The sequence below is a fragment of the Mobula birostris genome, chromosome 5, assembly GCF_030028105.1.
Source record: "Mobula birostris isolate sMobBir1 chromosome 5, sMobBir1.hap1, whole genome shotgun sequence".
In the NCBI taxonomy this organism is placed as follows: domain Eukaryota; kingdom Metazoa; phylum Chordata; class Chondrichthyes; order Myliobatiformes; family Myliobatidae; genus Mobula; species Mobula birostris.
In genome coordinates this window covers 76,522,857-76,545,186 of record NC_092374.1, presented here as the reverse complement: position 1 = coordinate 76,545,186, position 22,330 = coordinate 76,522,857, and the positions used below count along the sequence as shown (strand labels likewise).

The 22,330-nt window shown below is 39.5% G+C and overlaps 1 protein-coding gene across 2 annotated transcripts in view; it reads left to right on the top strand.

The window, feature by feature from the left end:
• Nucleotides 1-22,330, top strand: part of cntln (centlein, centrosomal protein) — a 529,511-nt gene that overhangs the window by 235,376 nt on the left and 271,805 nt on the right. For both annotated transcript variants that reach the window (XM_072258219.1, XM_072258220.1), the window contains one exon: nucleotides 6,913-7,001. In XM_072258219.1, coding sequence (XP_072114320.1) covers nucleotides 6,913-7,001 — 89 coding nt within the window. The remainder of the gene's footprint in view (nucleotides 1-6,912; nucleotides 7,002-22,330) is intronic.

The following is a 22,330-nucleotide window of genomic DNA, read 5'->3' as shown; positions in this document are numbered from 1 at the left end:
GTGAGACTAGATGCATCCCACTGCTAGCCTCAGCCAGGAAACAGCGTTGGGCTCTTACATTGTCAGCCTACCAGTACACTATAGTGTACAGAGTGGGTGGGGATAACGCAAACGCCGATGCGCTGAGTTGACTACCTTTACCTAAGACACCTGTTACTACATATGTGCCTCCAGAGACTGTGTTTTCATTGGAGAGGCTGTCAGAGACACCTGTGAAGGCGACCCAGATCAAGCAGTGGACGAAGAGGGACCCAGTCCTGTCCCAAGTCAAGACTTTTCTTTTACAAGGTTGGCCCAGAGTCATGGAAGGAGAGGAACTGAGTCCTTATGCCAAACGCAAGACAGAACTCAGTGTGCAGGATGGCTGCATTTTCTTGGGCGGCGGGGGGGGGGCGAGGGTCATTGTGCCTCCCCCGGCTGTTCACAGATTGCGGAGGAAATTCATGAGACTCATCCAGGGGTGTCGCGAATGAAAAGCCTTGCAAGATCCTACTTTTGGTGGCCAAGAATGGATCAGAATCTGGAGAACAAGATAAAATCCTGCCCAGATATGTTATTTCATTGCTGTCCTAAATAAGATTATGGACTCGGGGCTTTTTGTATTAACTTAGCTGCTATGAACCTGTAAGGCCGCCTGTAAGGAGATTAATCCCAAGGTTGTATGAAGTAGACATACTTTGGTAATAAAACAATGCACACAAAATATGCTGGAGGAACTCAGCAGGTCAGGTAGCATCTACGGGAAAAAAGTACAGGCGACATTTTGAGCTGATACCCTTTGGCAGGGTCGAAGTACGTAGAACTTTGAACTTTGATTTGTAAGACTGAAATAAAAGTATTTTGTACACGTCAGACCGAAAAATCTATCTCTTTACCTGCTAACTGCTTCTTTGCCTTAGCCTAGCATTATTTCTCTGACATGCGTCACTTCCCATGTTTGCATTAATTAATCTTTGAGGATATGACCTTAGGTAAAAAATGTCATGGGGAGAATTGATCAGTTGCAGGAGCACAAGATTTTAAAACAGCAGTGGCATCAACTTCATTTTCACTCTGAAAAGAAGAATACTGTTGCTGGGATTATAGAAAGGAAATAACATAATTCTCTGCATTTACGGCATTGAATGAAATGCTGCAACTTCAGGAAATCTAAATTAGAAACAAAAAATTAGTGGAGCTAGATAGCTAACATCTTGTGGGGCCTTGGAAACCCTGAAAATGGAAAGATGCAAATCTAATGTGGGCATTTAGGATTAGTGTATATGAACAAAGATGTTGGCATGCCTGTGGTGAACCAGTGGTCTCATTTCTGTGCTGTATAACATTGTAACTTTATTACTACATAAATTATGACCATTTCATATAGTTAAATGAAAATTTAATATTGTTTCTGCCATCGTAGATGCTGCTGGCATGAGTGTGTGCTTTTAGTATTCGTCAGAAGCCTTCCTTATTGACCGTGATATATGCCAGGGACAAAAAAGAGGATTTTGAATAAATAGTAATTTTAAGGTTCACTCTGGTTGTGACAAAAGCATAATGTCCTTAACCATCTATGAGAAGATTATTTTTAAAATCCTATTTCACAAAAAATATGATCGGCCAAGGGATAAGTCTTACAGTTTCACTGAATGCCTTCTGATTATTTAACAACCACTCCAACTCAAACTGCATTTTCAAAAAAATGCAGACTTTAATTTATACAATGTGTTTCTTGACATCAGCACATCCCATGTGATCACAGCAAGTAAAATTCTTCTGAAGTTTGGTCAGTCATCTTTGTAATAGAAGAAACTCTGGATCCCTCGGCAGGAGGAAAGAGAGCAGCGCGCTGCACGTGCGCAGCCCTCCGGTGAAAAATGATATCGTATCCGTTAAATAGGGGCCGTGGACAATTCTGATTTGATGGAGGCGGACGTGAAAGCACAGTGGAACATCTGGAGAAATTTCTGAAACGCTCGTTCACTGCTGTCGTTACTGCATGGTGGGGAATCTTCCAGAGGGTAGGCCTCAAAATCCCCAGCTTTGCCTGCTGTTGGCGACCAAGATTGAGGTCGAATCGTTCAGGCAGAGATGGCGCTCAGTACTCAGTGTCGGAGAGCTGATCTGGAGGCTCGAAGTTTTTGGATGACTCAGTGACGATTGTGGTCGGGCATGGCAGGGAGAGTTTTTCATCCTTCTCCCGTCTGCGTGAGATGTGGGACATTTGAGAGACTTTGAACTTTTACTGTGCTTATGGACTTCTTCATCAGGTTATGGTATTGTTGCACTGTTGTAACTATATGTTATAATTATGTGGTTTTGTCAGTTTTTTCAGTCTTGGTCTGTCCTGTGTTTTGTGATATCTCACCGGAGGAAATATTGTTTCATTTCTTAATGCATGCATTACTAAATGACAATAAAAGAGGACTGTGTGTCTTCATAATCTAATCTAATATGGCAAGGTACATAAAGTGAATAGACAATCTATTTTATTGATTTTGGACATGGTATTAATATTTTCAAGGAGAACAGGAATAAATGTTTCACCATTCTTCAAATGCTGCCACAACGACTTTGCACAAAGGGTGTCCTCAGCTGAATGACACATTCAAAGTTAGCTCTTCTGAACATACCATTTTTTCTCACAGCTGCATTGCTTACATATACTTTGATCTTTCTACTTCTTGTTGCTGGGTTGTGTAATTTAACCCATTTCCTTAAAATGCAAAAATGCTCAACCACATCTGAAAGACAAAACAATCAACAATGGAACTTAACTCTGCATGGCATCATTAGAAAAATAAATTCTATGTCCTTCCCTGGTCAATAATTAAATGTTTGATCCAAATAATAGAGGACAATGCAGAGTTGCATTAAACTCTATATTGTAAAACCTGTTCGTTTATTAATGGGATGTACAACAGACTTGTGGCTATTACACTACTCACTCGCAAGTTGGTTGGTGAGATATGTTTTATTAAGTGGTTGAGGTTGGGGATTAGGTTTGGAAGGTGAAAGTATGAGATGGTGTCACTGATAATCATAAAGTTGACTTGACATATCATATATCAAGTGCTAGCTACCCTCTGCCACTGCCTCAGTCATAATACAACTGAGTAGTGCAATAGAGTGTTCACCATTTTCCAGGATGAGTGCAGCGGCAACTCTCAAGAAGCCCAACACTATCCAGAAAAATGTTGCCCATATCATTGCCATCCCATCCATCATCCTTATATTTTTACTTCACTGGTGTAAATAACTGTGGTCTGCATCATGAACAAAATGCCCTGCAACCTTTTCCTTCAGCAGCTCTCAGACTCTCAACCGTCTTCTACTTCGTGCAGGAGGTATACAATGCCATGTAGAAGTAGTCAGCCGTCAACTCTTTGTTCACACAAATGAGTATTAAAACCAGGGAATGCATACAAAATGCTGGAGGAACTCAGCAGACCAGGCAGCCGGACTCAGCCTGAAAGGTCAACTGTTTACTCTTTTTATAGATGCTGCCTGGCCTACTGTGTTCCTGCAGCATTTTGTGTGTGCTGCTTGGATTTCCAGCATCTGCAGCTTTTCTTGTGTTGTGATTACAACCAGAGATTCTGATTAATTTAACTGCGAATTTTTACTTCTTAATCATGTGCTTTTTTTTTCCATAGTAGAGCCCAAAATAAAGGGACAATTGTAATGCATGAAAAGCTAAAAATTCAAAAACTGAAATGTCAGCAGTTCAGAAGTATTCCTCTCCCTTGCTCAGTACTTCATTGAACCACCTCTAGCAGCTATTACAGCCAATAGTCTTTTTGGATAAGTCTCTGTTAACTTTGCACAATATGATAGAGCAAAATTGTCAAGCTATGCCAGGTTAGTTGGGGAGCAGTGGTGGACAGTAACCTTGAGGTGTTGCCAGAGATGTTTGATTGGGTTAAAGTCATGACCCTGACTAGGTTCTCTTTTGAAACCACTCTATAGTTCCTCTGGTAGTGTGCTTTGGGTTGTTGTCCTGCTGAAAGATGAACATCCTCCCCAGTTTAAGCTTTCTGGCTGAGGCAAGCAGGTTTTTATCCAGGATTTATCTGTATTTAGCAGCATTCATCTTCCCATTAATCCTGACTAGATTTCCAGTCACTGCTGCTGAAAAACGTCCCCATAGCATGATGCTACCTCCCCCATGCTTTGCAGTAGGGATGGTGTTTACCTTGCTGATGTGCAGTATTAGATTTGCGCCACATATACCGCTTGGTGCTGAGGCCAAAAATTTCCACTTAAGTCTCATCGGACCATGAGACCTTCTTCCACATCTTTACAGTATCTTCTAAGTGATGCTTTGCAGAGTTACAAGCATGGATATGCTTTCTTTTTAGCCAGGTCTTCTTCCTTGCCACTCTTCTATAAATATCCTTTTTGTGCAAGGCCTTAGGGATTGTGGAGCCATGAACATCATCTCCAGTTGCAGCCACTGACTTCTGCAGCTCACTCAGAGTGACTGTTGATGTCACAGTAGTCTCTGTTACAACTGCCATTCTTATCCAGCAACTAAATTTAGAGGGGCAGCGTAACCTAGGCAGTGTGGTTGTGGTTTCATATTTTTCCACTTTTCAGGATAGACTGCACCAAGCTCCGAGGTATGTTCAGTGCCTTTGAGATGATCTTGCACCCTTCCCCAGATTTGTGCTTCTCTATTACCATTTTCCTGACTTGCCTTGAATGCTCTTTTGTCTTCATTCTGGCCAGTCTGTCAAAAATCTACCATACTGTTGGAACTTACAGAGAGAAGGGGTATTTATTTAGGTGATCCTCCAATTTTGTACATCAACTAATTGTGTGAGTTGGTTAGATAATATACAGTATTACACCTGAGGGAAGTTAGTGTAGTAATTACAAAAGGGGTTGAATACTGTTACAGCTTCACAATTTCGGTTTTTAAATTTTAGTAAATTGTTGACAAGCTTTGGAATTTTTCTTTTGATTTGACGTGATACACAATGTTTTGGAAATTTGTTTAAAAAACCTACTTCAATATATTTAAAATTTAGAAAATAAGACAGTAAAATGTGAAAATAGTTGTAGGGGCTGAATACTTTTTCAAGACACTATGTGGAAAGATAGCACCTTCAAGTTCTATTCTTGTTTCTGCACTCTTCTAACATTCATCACCATTTCTTCTTTGGAATTTAGTCTGAGTCTTGCAACTCACCAAAGAACCATCAATTGCGGACTATTGTGTTAAGAATACTGGTCAGCAGGGCAATTAGGCATGGAAATAAATGTCAGCCTTGGCAGAGACTCTCATACTTCATGAATGAATTTTATTAATAGTTGGTATTGGATTAATTAGATTAATTTCATTAAATTTAGATATGTCTGTTACTTGTTTTGAGGGTTCTCATTTGTATTCATAATTTTAAAGCTTTTTAGCACTGATGTTGGCCTGTTGACTTTGACTGTCAGCTCTGTTCAGGTATAGCAGTCTTTGAAACATATTAAAGTGAATAGTTTGAGAGTGTTAATGTAATTAAACGTTTTCATGTTTCTGTGCATATTTAATGACAGGAAGTTTTGGAGCAAAAAATTCAAAGTTTTATGAATCTTTGAAGTATTACTCATTTGTTCTTTTGACGTTCTAAGTGTGGTATTTTGATTGTCAAAATCAAAGTAAGTTGTGTGAATTGTGGGATCAGGTTTAGCTTGATGTTAATCATACTCTCACCATACCTTGGCTGAGTTCTGTCAGGACTGATGTACGGACATCTTGGCATTTTCTTAATACGTACTAGTTTGGTGCCACACAAGTCTCTGTATGATGCTTATCACCACATCATCTCTGCCTCTTTCTTCAAGTTGAGGTAACACTTTAATCACAGAGGTTTTACTTTCAGATTGTAAAAACATTAAAATAATTGCTTGGTGAACTTTTGCCACTGTACAGTGCAAAGGAGAGGCAGCTTTGCTGTTTTTGTTTTATGATAGTCATCTGAAGGATGATATTTCTGACATAATCAGACAGAATGTGCAGCCTCTGGCTTTTAGCTGTTCCTTACAGTCTGGTCATTTCTGTGAGGCAGTCTTCCCTTTTTCCAATGCATGCAGCTTTTAGGCATCACTTGTTAGAAATTTTTAGTGTCCTGCAGCAGTGATATCATCAAGCTGTCTGAACGGTCAATCACATTAAACAGGACTTTTAAGTAACTTTTTAATTATTAAGCGGAGATTGAAATAAAGATTGGAACAAATATATAAGGATGGTAGAAGCTGAAAAATCATGAATGAGCATGTAAAACAAGTGAAAATTATTCTCAACTCTATTACATTGAGACAATTACAATGTATACAGATAAAATTAGTGTTTTAGCTTCAGCTAGTTTGCTGTAAATGTGGCATAATAAGCTATTAAAATCTCATTTAAACCTCATCCAACTAATTGTAGCATTTTCATTGTCTGTTTACAGCAGGGGGAGTTCATTAGTAGCTTAAATTCATGTCAGTTCTAGTGAAATCCCTAGAATTGAAATGAACAAGGTTGAGTCATTGAAACTTTGGAAGCACTATATTAAATTGTGTATGTGTGGAAATCCTGATGTTGTGGGGGTATGACAGTGAGCTTTGATTGTTTCACTATTGTAATTTGTGCAAAATCAGGCTTCCCTGTGCCCTTGTATGACTACTTGAGTCAGTTCATTATTTTATTGCATTCAGTTATGACCATTTTTTTACATATTTTCTTTTTCTTTTGCCTTGATAGTTGAAGTAGATATTATCATGGTACTTTTTCTCTTTGCCAATGGCATTATTGCAGCTACTTTCACTAATTAAAAGATATAATGGGAAAATGACACCAATTATTTAAAAGGGAGGTCATTCTTTATTATCTGAGAAAATTTTTAGATTCAAAGGGGATCCTTAATAGCATTTTGTTATTCATTTAAATTGCAGAGCTGCTTTTTGGACTTGAAAAGGCTGGAATGAAATGTAGCACACCCGAAACTGCGACAAAAGAAAAACTGGAACGCTCATTAAAGAAGGTGCAGGAAACAATTATAACATCCCACAGAGAGATGATTATTGCGCATATGTTGATACAGATCTATATTAGCTTCTTTAAAATAGTAAGCTGTGTTTTCCGTAGCTCAGTGCTGCAGGTGGTGAATATATTAATCTATCCTTAACTGACAAGACATAACATTCTTAGATTTCTGATCTGTGAATAAGAATAGTTGGCTTTTGAAGCAATGCTTTCCTGTTACTTTAAATATTAATCTTTGTGTGTTGAAATCTGTTGACCTTTTGTGTTTTTTTTAATTAATAGTAGATATGTCTAACTTTGACATACAGTACTGTGCAAAACTCTTAGGCACCCCAGATTTTTTATATGGTTTCAGATGGCGTGGCCTCCACAGTGCCCTGATCTCTACATCATTGTGGCTGTCTGGGATTACCTGGAGAGACAGGAGCAAGCGAGGCAGCCAAAGTAAACAGAATGATGACAAGTTCTTCAAGACGCCTGGAACCAGCTGATTTTCTTATAAAACTGCACAACTGTGTACCTAAGAAAATTGATGCAGTTTTAAAGCCAAAGGTGGTCACACCAAACATTGATTTTACTGTTTACTGCTTTTATTGTTTTTTTTTGATATTTAGAAACTTTTCACTTCATTATTTTTGAAAGCATCTTTGCTTGACAGAATTTGAGATATTGTGGGTTTGAGATATTGTGAACAGTGAGTATTTTGCAAGAACCAATAAAAATAGGTTAATTTTAAGCAGAACAGCTGCTCTTTGAGTGTTTGAATCAGAAGCTGAGGTTTTGGCTCAAGTGGCTTCACTGAGTAAGCTTCTTTCCTTTCTTATTTTGCAATTAGAGCAGTGTGAATGCTAGAGCAGATAGTGGAGTGGGTGTGGGGAATGATGATGTTGAGCCTACATACAAAGTCAGGAATTGAAAGGTTGAGATTGGTGGGAATAATGTTTTGAGTTGTGTCTATTCAGTGCAAGGTGTATTGTGGGAAAGGTGGATGAGTTGAGAGCATGGATTAGCATGTTGAATTATGACATTGTAGCAGTTAGTGACAATATGTTTGCAGGAGGGAAAGGGCAAGCAGCTGTTGTTTTAGACATGATAGAGCAGGAGGGATTAAAGGGGGAGGGATGGCATTACTAGTTAGGGAAAATGTCATGGCAGTGTTCAGACAGGGTGGACCGGAAGGCTTATCTACTGAAGCTATATGGATGGAACTGAAGAATAAGAAAGAGATGACCACATTAATGGTATTATGTAATGTTAAGATATTAACCAAGCAGGATTTAGAGGATCAAATTTCTCGAGAGATGGCAGACAGTTGCAAGAAAAATAAGGTTGTGATAATAGGTGATTTTAACTTTCCAAATATTGACTGGTACTCCCATAATGTAAAGGGACCTGATGGGATAGAGTTTGTCAAATACGTTAAGGAAAGTTTCCTTAATCAGTACACAGAGATCCCAGTTAGAGAGAGTGCAATACTAGATCTCCTTTTAGGGAATGAAACAGAGCAGGTGACAGAAGTTGGGTGTAGGGGAAACACTTTGGATCTAGTGATCATAATTCAATTAGTTTCAATGTAAATATGGAGGGGGATAGGACTGGTCTTCAGGTTGAGGTTCTAAATTGGAGAAAGGCCAGTTTTAATGCCATCAGAAAGGATCTGTCAAGTGTAGATTGGAGCAGGTTGTTTCCTGGCAAAGATATGCTTGGTAGGTGGGAGTCTTTCAAAAGTGAAACTTTGAGATTACAAACTTTATATGATCCCCTTAGAATAAAAGAAAAGGGTAACAGTTTTTGGAAATATTGGTTTTTGATGGGTATTGAGGCCCTGTTTAAGATGAAGGAGGTGCATAGCAAGTATAGGCAGCAAGGAACAAGTAGGATGCTTGAGGTCTATAAGAAATGCAAGAAAATACTGAAGAGGGAAATGAGAAGGCATGAGATTTCTTTAGCAGCAAAATAAAGGAGAATCCCAAGGACATCTGCAGATATATTAAAAGCAAAAGGATAGCAAAAGACAAAATTGATCCATTTGAAAATCAACGTGGTCATCTATGCATGGAGATCTTAAATGGATATTTTGTATCTGCATTTACTTGGGAGATGAACAGTACCTATAGAACTGAGGCAAAACAGGAGTATGGTCATGGACCTTATGGGGACTACAGAAAAAGAGATGCTTACCTGTTGAGCCAATTTAGGGTGGATAAATATTCAGGTTGACAAGTTGTCCCCTGAGACCTTGTGAGGAGCTGGTGCAGAAATGGCATTGGCCCTGGCAGTGGCATTTAAAACTTTGTTAGTCACAGGTGAGGTCCCTCAACTGAAGGATAGCTAATTGTTCCATTGTTCAATAATGGCTCTAAGAATAAGCCAGGACATTTTTGGCTGGTGAGCCTGACATTAGTAGTGGGTAAATTATAGCAAGGTACTCTGAGGGAGGTATAGACTGGTAAGCCTGACATTAGTTGTGGTTAAATTAATGGAAGGTATTTTAAGGGATAGGGTATATAAGTATTTGGATAGATAGGGCTTGGTTAAGGTTCGTCAACATGGTTTCCTGCAAGGGAGGTCATGTCTAATTAATCTTACTGAGTTTTTAGAAGACGTTACCAAGAAAGTTACTGAAGAAAAGGCAGTGGAAGTTGTCTGAATGGACTTCAGCAAGGCCTTTGACAAACGCGTGCATGGGAGATAAGTTGAGAAGAATTCTATCTCTTGGCATTCAGATGTAGATACAAACTTAGATTTGATATTGACATAGCAGGATAGTCAGAGAGTGGTAGGTGATGGTTGCTTTTTTGACTGGAGGCATGTAACTAGTGGTGTGTCACACAGAGGGAGTGCTGTGTCCATTGTTGTTTGTCATCTATGATGTATTAAACTGGATTATCAAATTTGCAGATGACACCGAGATTGGGGGTGTCCTGGACAGTGAGGAAGGCTATCACAGCTAACAACAGGATCTGGACCAATTGATAAAATGAGCTGAAAAATGGCAGATGGAATTTAATGCAGACAAATATGAGGTGTTGCAATTTGGGAGCACAAACCTGGGTGGGACATACAGAGTAAATGGTAGGACACTGTTGAGTGGTGTAGGACTGAGGGATCTGGAAATGCAGATCCATAATTCCTTGCAAGTGGCGTCACAGTTAGATAGGGTTGTAAAGGGACCTTTTGGCACATTGGTCTTCATAAATCAAAGTATTGAATACAGGAGTTGGGCTGAAGTTGTATAAGATGATGGTTGGGGCTAGTTTGGAGTATTGTGTGCAGTTCTGGTCATTTACCAACAGGAAAGATATGAAAAAAGATTGAGAGAATACAGAGAATATAATGTTGGCGTGATTTGAGGATCTGAGTTACCGGGAAAGGTTAAGTAAGTTAGGACTTTATTCCATGGAGTATAGGAGAATGAGGGAAGATTTGATGGAGTTGTACAAAATTATGAGGGATATAGATAGGATAAATACAAGCAGGTTGTTTCCACTGAGGTTTGTGAGACTATCAGAATCAGGTTTAATATCACTGCATACGTCATGATTTTTTTTTTGGTTGTATGGCAGCAGTACAATGCAAGACAATAATTAAAAACTCTATACATTACGATAAGAAGTGTGTGTGTGTGTGTGTGTGTGTGTGGGCGCACACGCGCGCTTAATGACAGATGCCCCAGGATGGAAGAAGCTGAGAAAACTTGCTGCAGTTTTTTCCAATCCTGTGCAGCATCTCTTCTATACCAGATGATGATGCAACTAGTTAAAATTCTGTCCACGGTACAAATTTTTAAAAGTGTCTTTGGTGATCTAACATATTTCCTCAAACTCTTAATGAAATATAGTTGCTGTCATATCTTCTTTGTAATTGCATTAATATTGGGCTCAGGATAGATCTTCAGAGAAGTTGACTACTCACTTTACACGCTAATCCCTCTATGAGGTCTGGTGTGTTTTCCCCCAACCTCTCCTTCCTGAAGTCCACAATTAATTCCTTGGTTTTATTGACCGTGAGTGCAGTGTTGCAACCAGCTGATCTATTTCATCACCATCTGAAATTCTGCCAACAATAACTGTGTCATCAGTAAATCTATAGACAGCGCTTGAGGTGTGCCTAGCCGCCACACAGTTGTGGGTGTGGAGAGAATAGAACAGTGAGGTCCTTGAGGTGTGCAAGTGTTGATTGTCAGTGAGGAGATGTTAATTGTGATCCACACAGATTGTGGTCTCCCATTGAAGAAGTCTAGAATCCAAGTTGTAGAAAGAAGTATGGAGGCCCAGCTTTTGGAGATTGTTGATTAGGACTGGGGGTATGATTGTGTTGAACCCTGACCTGCAATCAATAAACAGCTGCCTGACGTAGGTATTACTATTGTCGAGATGATCCAAGGCCAAGTGGAGAGCCAGTGAGCTCTCATCCACTGTAGACCCATTGTGGTGATAGGCAATTTGCAGCAGGTTCTTGTCCTTGCTTAGGCAGCAGTTGTTACTGGACATGGCTAGCTTTCAAAGCACTTCCTTACTTTGCTCTTCTTGGGCAGTGGATTGATTGTTTCCTTTTTGAAGTAAGTGGGAACCTCTGACTGCAGCAGTGAGAGACTTTCAGGATGTCCTTGAACACTCCCGCCAGTTGGTTGGCATCAGTTTTCAGAGCCTGACACATTGCGAGGGTTCATCCTCTTGAGAGACATTCAGATGTTGGCCGTTGAGATGGTGCTTACTGGGTCACCAGATAATGCAAGGATTTGTACAGATGTAGTTTTATTTTTCCTTTCAAAGCATGCATTAAAGCATTGAGCTCATCTGGGAGTGAAGCATCACAACCATTAATGATAGGTTTTACTTTGTAAGAAGTAATATCCAAGGCATCTAGCAATAGAACAGCAGTTATCGTGGAGGACTTGCGCACAGATTGGGTGAAGCAAGTTGGTCAAGGCAGTCTTGAGGAGGACTTCATAGAATGCATACATGATAGCTTTCTTGAACGGCATGCTACTGAACGTACAATGAGATGAATAAAATTAGCAATCTTGTAGTTAGGGATCCTCTTGGAAAGAGTGATCACAGTATGATTGAGTTTCTCATACAAATGGAGGGTGCAGTAGTTCAATCTACAGCCAGTGTATTATGCCTAAACAAGAGAGACTACAACGGGATGAGGGAGGGGTTGGACAGGGTAGACTGGGAGCACAGGTTATATGGTGGAATGGTTAGTGGAAGACTTTCAAAGAGATTTTTCATGGTGCTGAACAAAAGTGTATTCCAGTTAAAAGCAAAGGCAGTAAAGGTGGGAAAGCCAGCCATGGATAACTAAGGAAATAGAGGAAGGCATCAAACTAAAAGCTCATGTGTAGAAAGTTGCCAAGAGTAGTGGGAAACTGGAAGATTGGGAAAACTTTAAAAAGCCACAAAGAACCACTTAGCAAGCAGTGAAGGGAAGATAGATTATGCAAATAAACTAGCACAAAATATAAAAACAGGTAGTAAAAGATTTTATTATATAAAATTGAAGATCAGATTATTATTTAAGTGGTCAAAGATTGCGGCATGCTGCTGTGTGGAAGGACTTGCTTGTGCATGAATCACAAAAGGTTGGTTTGCGGGTGCAGCATGCTATTAAGAAGGCAAATGGAATGTTGGTCTTCATTGCTAGAGGGATTAAATTTGGGAGCAGGGAGGTTGTGCTGCAACTATATCGGGTACTGGTGAGACCGCATCCTGGTCTCCTTACTTGAGGAGGGATATACTGGCTTTGGAGGTAGTGAAGAGGAGGTTTGTCAGGTTGATTCCAGAGAAGAGGGGGTTAGATCGAGGAGAGATTGAGTTGCCTGGGACTGTACTCCTGGAATTAAGAAGAATGAGAGGACATCTTATTGAAACATGTAAAATTATAAAAGAGATAGATAAGATAGTGGCAGGACAGTTGTTTCCCCTGGTGGGTGAGACTAGAACTAGGGAACATAGCCTCAAGATTTGGGAGAGTAAATTTAGGATGGAGATGAGGAGGAACTGCTTTTACCAAAATGGTGAATCTGTGGAATTCTCTGCCCAATGAAGCAGTGGAGGCTACCTCAGTAAAAATATTTAAGACAAGGTTGGTTAGTTTTTTGCATAGTAGGGGAACTAAGGGTTATGGGGGAAAGGCAGGTAGGTAGAGATGAGTCCATGGTCACATAGGCCATGATCTTATTGAATGGCGGAATAGGCTCGACAGGTCAGATGGCCGACTCCTGCTCCTATTTCTTATGTTCTTAAGTAATGGCCTGCAAACCCTGCTGGAGCTGATGTGTGTCCGATTCCTTCTCTAACCTCAATCAGAATTGTTTCCTTGTTCTTAAAATAGCCCTTATGTGGTGCCTGGACTTTTTATACAGTCTTGATTGCCACGGTTCTATTCCTCAGCTGACTATGAATCTCCTGGTTCTTACATGGCTTTAGGTTGGGATCTTTCTAGTATATTCTAGTATGTTCTCAAGGTATACACTCTTCCACACAGGTCACATGAAGTTGGTGATAACTGTAGCGCATTCATGCAGGTTTGAAGATAAATCCATGAATACAGTCCACGGATTCAAAGCAGTCCTGTAAATGCTCCTCTGCTTTTCTTGACTGTACCTTCTTAGTCCTCTCCACTAGTGCTGCGGTCTTCAGTCTCTGCCTATACACGGGGAATAGAAGTACAGCCAGGTGTTTGGACTTCCCAAACTGTAGGCCTGAGACGGCTTGGTAAGCATTCTTGATGGTGGTGTAACAGTGGTCAATTGTGTTGTCTCCTCTGGTTGCACAGGTGATATCTAAGTGGTAGTCCTTCAAGTTGGCCTGGTTGAAATCTCCTGCAATGATAGGGAAGGCAGCAGAGTGTGCTGTTTTGTGCCTATTGATTACTGTGCTGAGCTCCTCCAGTGCCTGCCTGATACTGGCCTGAGGTAGAATTCCACTGCTACTCAGATAGTGGCGGAAAAGTCCCTTGCCATATAAAAAGGGTGACATTTGACCTCTGGATGTTCCAGGTCAGGTGAGCACGACTGAGACAGGACAGCCAAGTCTGTGCACCATGGTGTGTTAATCATAAAGCATATTTCACCTCCTTGACCTTCAAAAGACTCAACTGACCTGTCTTTATGGTGGATAGTGCAGCCAGTGCTGCATCGGAAACGGTGCTGGTGAGCCATATTTATGTGAAGCAACGTATACAGCAGTCCCTGATGTCCCTGGTACAGTCTTCACCTGAGGTCTTCAATTTTACTTTTCAGAGACTGTACATTTGCCAGCAGGAGAGTCAGGAGCAGGGGTCTAAAGCCTCTGACTAGAATTAGAGGTCACCAGTTAAGGGTGAAAAGTGAAATATTTAAGGGGTATTTTAGGGCAAACCTATTCACTCAGAGAATGATGTGAGTGTGGAACAAGCTGCCAGAAAAGTAGTGGATGCAAGTTTGATTGCACCAATTAAGAGAATTTGGAAAAGTACATAGATGGAAGGGGTATGGAGGACTATGGTCCTTAGTGGGACTCAGCACAAAAAAACTATTTGACACAGATTGGCTGGGCCAAGTGACCTCCTTCTGTGCTTTAGTGCTCTATGACTTTGTAAGTACAAGCATCCTTTGTGAATGAGTACCACATTTCCAAGTTTTAAGTTTTCTCAACTGATGAAGGAATCCTATGTGAAAACCAAGAAACTGTAGTTTGAAGAGGCAAAATATTAAAAATAAAAGCATGTAAAAATACATCTAGTTCGCTAAATTTTGCCATCCTTGCCTGCCTGCAGAGCCTCCAGTATGGCTGATTTTTAAAAAACAGGAAGCAATCTGGGATGACTTTCCCATCAACGTACATCATTTCTGAACAAATAGATGAAAGAAAAAAGATGGTGCAATTCACTGGATTCCCAGTATCAGTTGATAGAAGCCCAGGATTTATCTGAAATAAGAGTACTCTGGAGCCAGAAACTATTGATTGGTCTTTACTGACTTATTGGTATTTGCTGGAGTTTTGACAATTGAAAATCTTGTTTACTCCCTATGTTTCTTTTTGTTTTTCTACTGTTTCTGCATAAAATAGAGAATGCATTGGACTGGATCAAGCTAAGCTACAGCGACCGTCTGCATTTACTGCATGCATGCATGCATTAAGCTGGGCTTGATCTAGAAAATGTCACTGATGATAAAGCTTTAGATGGCATAGTGTTAGGCCCCATTCCCAGTATACCTTGTTAGGCTTTGACAAAAGGCAAAATCGAGCTTGGAGCTTTGTCAATTATAAACATTTTCAAATATATTTTTATATTTTTTTAACCTGTCTCTCAATTAGATGCATTTAAAAGCTACCAATATTGCAGTGATTATTAAAAAATAAAATCCATTAAATATTGGCATCTAAGAAAATACAAAATGGTAAGAAACAATAAAACAAATAGGCTTAAATGAAATGGGTAATTTAAAGTTGTTTTCCTTGCTCTTTATATCCTTTTCTCAAGCTTAGAATCCTCATTGAAATGTTGTTGTGCATTTTGCCACAAAGCCATCGATTCCACCATCCAGATCACTGACATATAACGTGAAAAGAAGAAGACCCAACACCACTAGTGGAACACCACTAGTTATCGGCAACCAATTGGAAAAAGCCTCCTTTATTCAAACTCTTTACTTTCTGCAAGTCAGGCAATCTTCCATCCATGCTAGTATCTCCTCTTCAATACCATGAGCTTCCATAGAGTCAGGTAGTACTAGCTCAGAAATAAATCCTTCAGCTCGTTAGCCCATGCTGATCTGATTTTCTGCCTCCTTTCATCTACCTGCATCAGGATCACATTGCTTCAACCCCCTCCTATCCGTGTAGAGATCAAAAGTGCTCTTAGATTTGGATAGTTGAACACACATCTACCACTTCTGCAGGAAGCTTATTCCACATCTGTACCCTCTGAAGGAAGTCTTCCCTCAGATTCACTTTAGATGAATCGTTGTAAATTTTCTCCACTCTTTTTTCAAGCTTATAGGTATCTTTCATGTAGGTATGTAGGTAACTTTTAACATCAGAAACCAGCGAGTTGTTTTTATGTCTCTCCTCTTGCTGTGAAATGGAGATACCTCTTTCTCCCTTACTAGGGAGAGAGAGAGCCTGTGGTATGTCGAATGCTGGGTGAACAATGTAGTCTTTGGGGTACTATAAGTCTGTGTCTTTACTGTTGCTTTGCTCACGCTTGAATGCTCATTGGCGGGTTCTGATGCTTTTTTTGCTGGTGGGGGGAGGGGGGATCATTGCTCACTGCCGCTTCCACGCGGGAGGGAGGGGATCTGGGGGGACTTTGGGGTTCTAACATTTAACTGTTGTTCACTCTTTGGGGCACTCCTCTGTTTTCGTGAATGGTTGAAAAGAAAAAGCATTTCAGGATGTATATTGTATACATTTCTCTGACATTAAATGTAACTCTTGAAACCTTTGAAACCCGGCACTGCACACAATACTCCAAGTTGGGCCTCACCAACATCATGCACAACTTCAACATAGCATCCCAACTCTTGTACTCAATGCCTTTATTTATGCATAGCCAGTGAACCAAAAACTTTCTTTATACACCTATATGTATTGCCAGATTCATTCGTACTACGGCATACTTCAAAGCCCTACCATTCACTGTTTAAGCCTGGTCCTGGTTTGTTGTCCTTTGATAGTTTTCCCCGCTGTCCACAACACCTCTAATGTTGGTGTCCTGTACAAGGAATTTAGTGAGTTAGATAAGATGTTACAAAACAGGACCTCTTGGTTTGTAATTTTGAGAACACTCCTTGTGCTATGTACTCATTTGGCGTGAAGTAGGAAGAGTGTACAGTACATGTCTAGAGAGCTGATGTAAGAGGGAGGGCTTCAGATACCTGAAACACTGAGCTGTCTTCCAAGGCAGATAAAAGAGGTTGCACTTAAACTAGAGGGCACTGATGCCCTTGTGAGGAGGTATACTTGAGGGTTTAAATTAGTGTGGAAGGCCCGGTGAACTAGAGTAATTGGTTACCAAATGTAGCGATTGAGGATAAGGGAGGGAGGGAGAGAACGTCGACTCAGGCCATGAGAGGCCTGTGTCGGGCATTTTCATGCTTTTGTCTAGTTATCTCAAGGTCGCTAGTTCGAGCCTCAGCTGTGGCAGCGTGTTTGGGCCCTTGAGCAAGGCACTTAATCACACGTTGCTCTAGTCTGGGCGAGGAGTGGTGCCCCACATAGACTTCCAACCTGTGCCTTGTAAGGCGTGATTGAGGATAAAGTAAACATTAATTCCAGTAAATGTAATGGTAGGGACAGGCCTGGGCAGGTTAATGAACATGGCAAGACTGGTGATCTAAAGCGAATTTATCTTATGGCAAGGAATATAATAGGCAAGACAGATGAGCTTAGAACATGGAAATACAATGTTGTAGCCGTAACAGAAACCTAGTTGAGAGAATGGCAGGAATAGCAGCTCAACATTTGAAGGTTTAGACATTTTAGATATCGGAATAGGGATGTAAAAGAGGTGAGGCAATTGCATTGCTGTTTATGGATAATGTCATAGCTGCACCTATAGTGGACATTTTAGAGGTCTTGTCTGATGACACCATATGTGTAGAACTTGGGAATAAGAAAGGTACAGACACTGTAAGGTAGTATATAGCGACATATGTTCTTTGATAATAAATTTACTTTGAACACTAATGGGATTATACTATAGGCCTAATAGCTAGTAAGATATAATAGATGGAAAGACATATAACATCACATTTATTGTGTATGATAATAAATTTACTTTGAACACTGGTGGGATTATACTATAAGCCTGATAGCTAGTGAGGTATAGTAGATGGAAAGACATATAACATCAGGTTTATTGTAATGGGTTATTTTCACTTTATCAATATTACTTCAGTGTCAGGAGCATTTTGGGAAAGACCATAATTGTATAAATTTTAAGAGCGTTATGGACAAGTATAAGACTGGTCATTGAGAGAAAGTGCTAAGTGGGAAAGGCAAATTGCAACAATATCTGGCATGAATTAGAGGAAGTAGATTTGGGTGTAAAAACACATTTTAAATGCTAGCTTGTTAGAGTTCAGAGAAACATGTTTCTCTGTGGATGAAAGATAGGAATGGTAAGGTCAGGAGCCTTGGATGACAAGAGAATTTGAAGTTGTGTCGATGAGGAAAAGGAAGCATAGGAAAAGTTTTGAAAGCTGAAATCTATCAAGGTCCTTTAAGAATATAAGGAAAGCAAGAAAGAACTTAAACGGTGAAAAGGGGCCCTGAAATACCCTAGGCAAGTAAAATTAAGGAAAATCCCAAGGCATTTTATTTGTATATTAGGAGCAAGAAGTTTGAGGAAGAAGATAGATTTACTCAAGGACAAAGGAAGGAATTTATCTATGAAGTCAAAGTGTGAGGTCCTGAATGAGTATATTGCATTGGTATGCACGAAGGAGGAAGTAGATGATGGTGAGATTAGGGAGATGTATGTTGATGTTCTAAGTCATATCAATATTGAGGAAGTGATGTTGGCTGTCTTGAAAAGCATTCGGGTGATTTAGTGTTCAGGGCTGGTGGGATTCATCCCACATTCCTGAAGGAAGCAAGAGAGGAATTTGCCAGGGGCTTGTCTGAAATCTTTGTGTGCTACTTAAATCTAGGCAAGATTTCAGGAGACTGGAAAACAGCCAGTTGTTGTTCTTTTGTTTACAAATGGCTAATGGGGATTATAATTTCTTTGTTGACAATTGAATCAGCAATGGTGTCATTACAGGAGAAGATTCTTGGTCACAGGATTTACTTGTATTTGGAATAGAATGGGTATTAAGGATAGTTGACAGGGAAGGTCCTTAAATTTATTTCAGATTTTTGTGGAGGTAGCAAAGATAGTTGATGAAGGTACGGTGTTGCCCACAAAGACATTACTAAAGAATTTCAGGAGGTCCCTTACGGTGGGCTAGTCCAAAAGACAAAATTTAAAAATTGAGGTTCCAGAATGAGTTGATTAATTGGAACTAAACTTGGTTTGGTCATAGAAGACAGAAGGTTGTGGTTGAGGGTTGTTTCTGCTACTGGAGGTCTGTGAACAACGGTGTTCTTTGAGAATCAGTGCTTGGAACACTGCTGTTCATAATATATAAATGAAGGCAGAGCATGAAAGGAAATGTGCTCCGATTAGTAATTTTGCAGATGACAAGGAAATTGGTGGGGTTTTGCATAGTGATGAAGGTTGTCAAAGAGTCTAACAGAATAAAAATCAGTTGGAAATTGGGAAGTGGAATGGCAGCTAGATTGGGACAAGTGTGATGTGATGCATTTTGGGAGGTCAAATGCAAGAGGGAAGTATACTATAAATGGAAAGACTCTTTGGAGCATGGATGTGCTGCCAGGGGAGGTAGTAGAAGCAGATATTATAGCAAAGTTTTAGAGGCAGTTAGAAGGATGTATGAATTAAATGAATCGAATGATATGGACCCTGTGCAGACCCTGTATGTCAGAAGGATCTTGCACCCCGAGTATATTCAGGATCAAAATTAAAAAGCAAAGCATAAAGGTAATAATCTCCCAATTTCTACCTGAGCCCTGTGCAAACTGTGCACAATGTCAATACGATCAGAATTAAATGTGTGGGTCAGAGATTGGCATAGGAGGAGTGGGTTTGAATTTGTGGGATATTGGCTCCGGTATTGGGGAAGAAGGGAGCTGTTTCAATGTAACAGGCTCCATGGAACTATAGTGGACCAGGGCTGAGTCGCATAACTGGGGCTGTGATTGGGTTTTAAATTAAATGGTAGGGGTGTGGGTTCAACAGATTGGAAAAGGATTGGTAAAGTGAAAAGGAAAGGAGAATACAGAAGAGGTTACTGAAGTCTCCAGAATTTTAAAAAAATCGACAAAGTTTAAAGACATCAGAATTTCAAGCAAGGTGGATGCAAATTTGAATAGGTGGTGGTGTGGGAGTGGGGTAGGTAGGGTGGAGAGGTTGAATACAGGCCTGAAGATGTTATATTTGTATATATGACAACGTAGATGATCTTACAGCTTTGTTAGAAATTGTCAGGTAAAATGTTGTGGACATCACATGACAAGGGTAAAAAGGCCCTGATGGGAGTTACTGTATATCCAAGCTTCTGAATAGTAGTCAGGATGTGGTGCTCAAATTACAATAGGAGATTGAAAAGACATGTAAGAAAGGCAGTGTTACAGTAGTCTTGGGGAACCTTTATGTTGCATGTAGATTGGAAAAATTAGGTTGGTTGGATCCCAAGATAAAGAACTTGCAGAATGCCCATGAGATAGCTTTTTAGAGCAGTTTATGGTTAGGTCTTTAAGGATTTGACTTGGAAGCTTCCGGTTAAAAAAAAAACCCTGAGTAAGCAGTGACCATAATATGATAGAATTCACTTTGCAGTTTGAGAAGGAGAAGCTAAAATTGAATGTGTTGGTATAACACTTAGTAAAGGTAACCTACAGAGGTATGAGAAGAGAGCTAGCCAAGGTTGATTGAAATGGGATCTTAGCAGGGATGATGGTAGGGCAGCAATGGCAGGTGGCTCTGGAAATAATTTGGAAGCCTGAGGATCATTTCATCCCAAAGAAGTAGAAACATTCTAAAGGGAGGGTGAGGCAACGGTGGCTGACATGGAAGTCAGAAACAATATAAAAGCAATGCGATTTGTATTTATCAGGAACACAAAGTGTCTTTGTCTTATGGTCTACTGGATATTTTCTGCTCATACTGTATGTTTTCTAATCTTATGAACCCTCCTTGAATTTTCCCTTGTCGAACAAACCTGCTATTTCAAGAATTAATCTGGTAGATCTGCATTGTCCCTTTCAGAAAGGAGATGGAATTCGCATGTTTATTCCAGGTGTGGTCTCACTAAAGTCTATGTAATTACAGTAAGATGCCCTTCCTTTAGTACACTTTCAATGAAGGCCAATGTATTATTTGTCTTCCTGTTTGCCCTCTGCTTATTCATATCCGCAGCTGGACTGCAACAATAAAATTCAGGGAATCTGCTGAACTCATTAATTTATTAGCTTACAAAATATTTATCCACCTAGAACCAGCAGATATAAATCAATATTGGTTTCATTTGGGTTATCAATGATGATTTCTGATAGAGGTAACCATTTTGATTAAAGATGAGGCACTGATGTAATTTGCATTTCTCTGTTTGAATTTCTCCTGCAGGAGAATAATGATAGATAGAAATAGTAGAGATAGAACTTTTCAGGAATATATGAATAACGAAATGACCTTACAATATCCTAAAATTGAATGTGATGCATAAAATACCGTATGTGAAATGCTAATTATGTTCATTGTTGATGTTCTGTTATAAAAGGATACGTATGTTGTTTTGCTACAGAGGGAACATGGGTATTCAAATAAACTTAAAATTTCTGAATCATCATTCTGAAAAGAAATGCTTTTAAGCATTAATGATGCATCAAAATTTTATTGTTGCATTTCTTATTTTGAATATGAATAAGGTTCTTCTGAACAGAAAAAAATTGTGTTACAAATGACACATTCTTATTGGCATATTCAAATTGTAATACATGCACCATATACAAGATTAAAAGAATTTATTATGTTGTATTTTACTTCATCAAGATCATGAATCTGCATAACTAAAATTATATTAGTGAAAATAACACCAGATTATGAAATTGCACTGAATGAAAAAAAAATTTAAAAATATTCTTGCTGGATAAATAAAGTCCCAAACTTAAAAGTTATGGTGAGGAAAGTTTAAAGGGCAGTTTTATTTCTAGTATAAAGCACAGCATATCTGAAAATTATCCCATAACCTATTTGTAAATGTTAGTAAGAAAAAGCTGAATTTCTCAGACAGCAGTGGGAATTTAAGGTATTTGAGGAAAAGAGATGGAAGTTCGTCATGTAGTGTAGCATTTTGGGAGAATTGGGAAAATGGACCAATTTGTATATCGATTCCCCCCAGTTGGCATGTTAGTCGATGAGATAGTTCTGAATTGTGGTCACTAATTTCTAATCAACAGAAAGTAGAGTCCAGTTATTACACAGAAATGTCCCATATACATTGATGTGATCATGCTAAATAACCTATTCCTATAATATTGATTGGCAGATAAATATTAGTCAAGGTGCAGTTGAACCTCTCTTCCTGAAATCGAAAGCTCAGAGCAAAGACTTGTGAAAGACAATGTCTAATCAAAAGAATCTGTTCCCTTTTTTGTCTCAGGTTGTGTGACACATCTACATGAGAATGTTTGAAGTAAGAGCATGATTAAGTCATTCCGCCCTTTGAGTTTGCTACATCATTCAATGCTTACCTTTAACTTAATTACAATT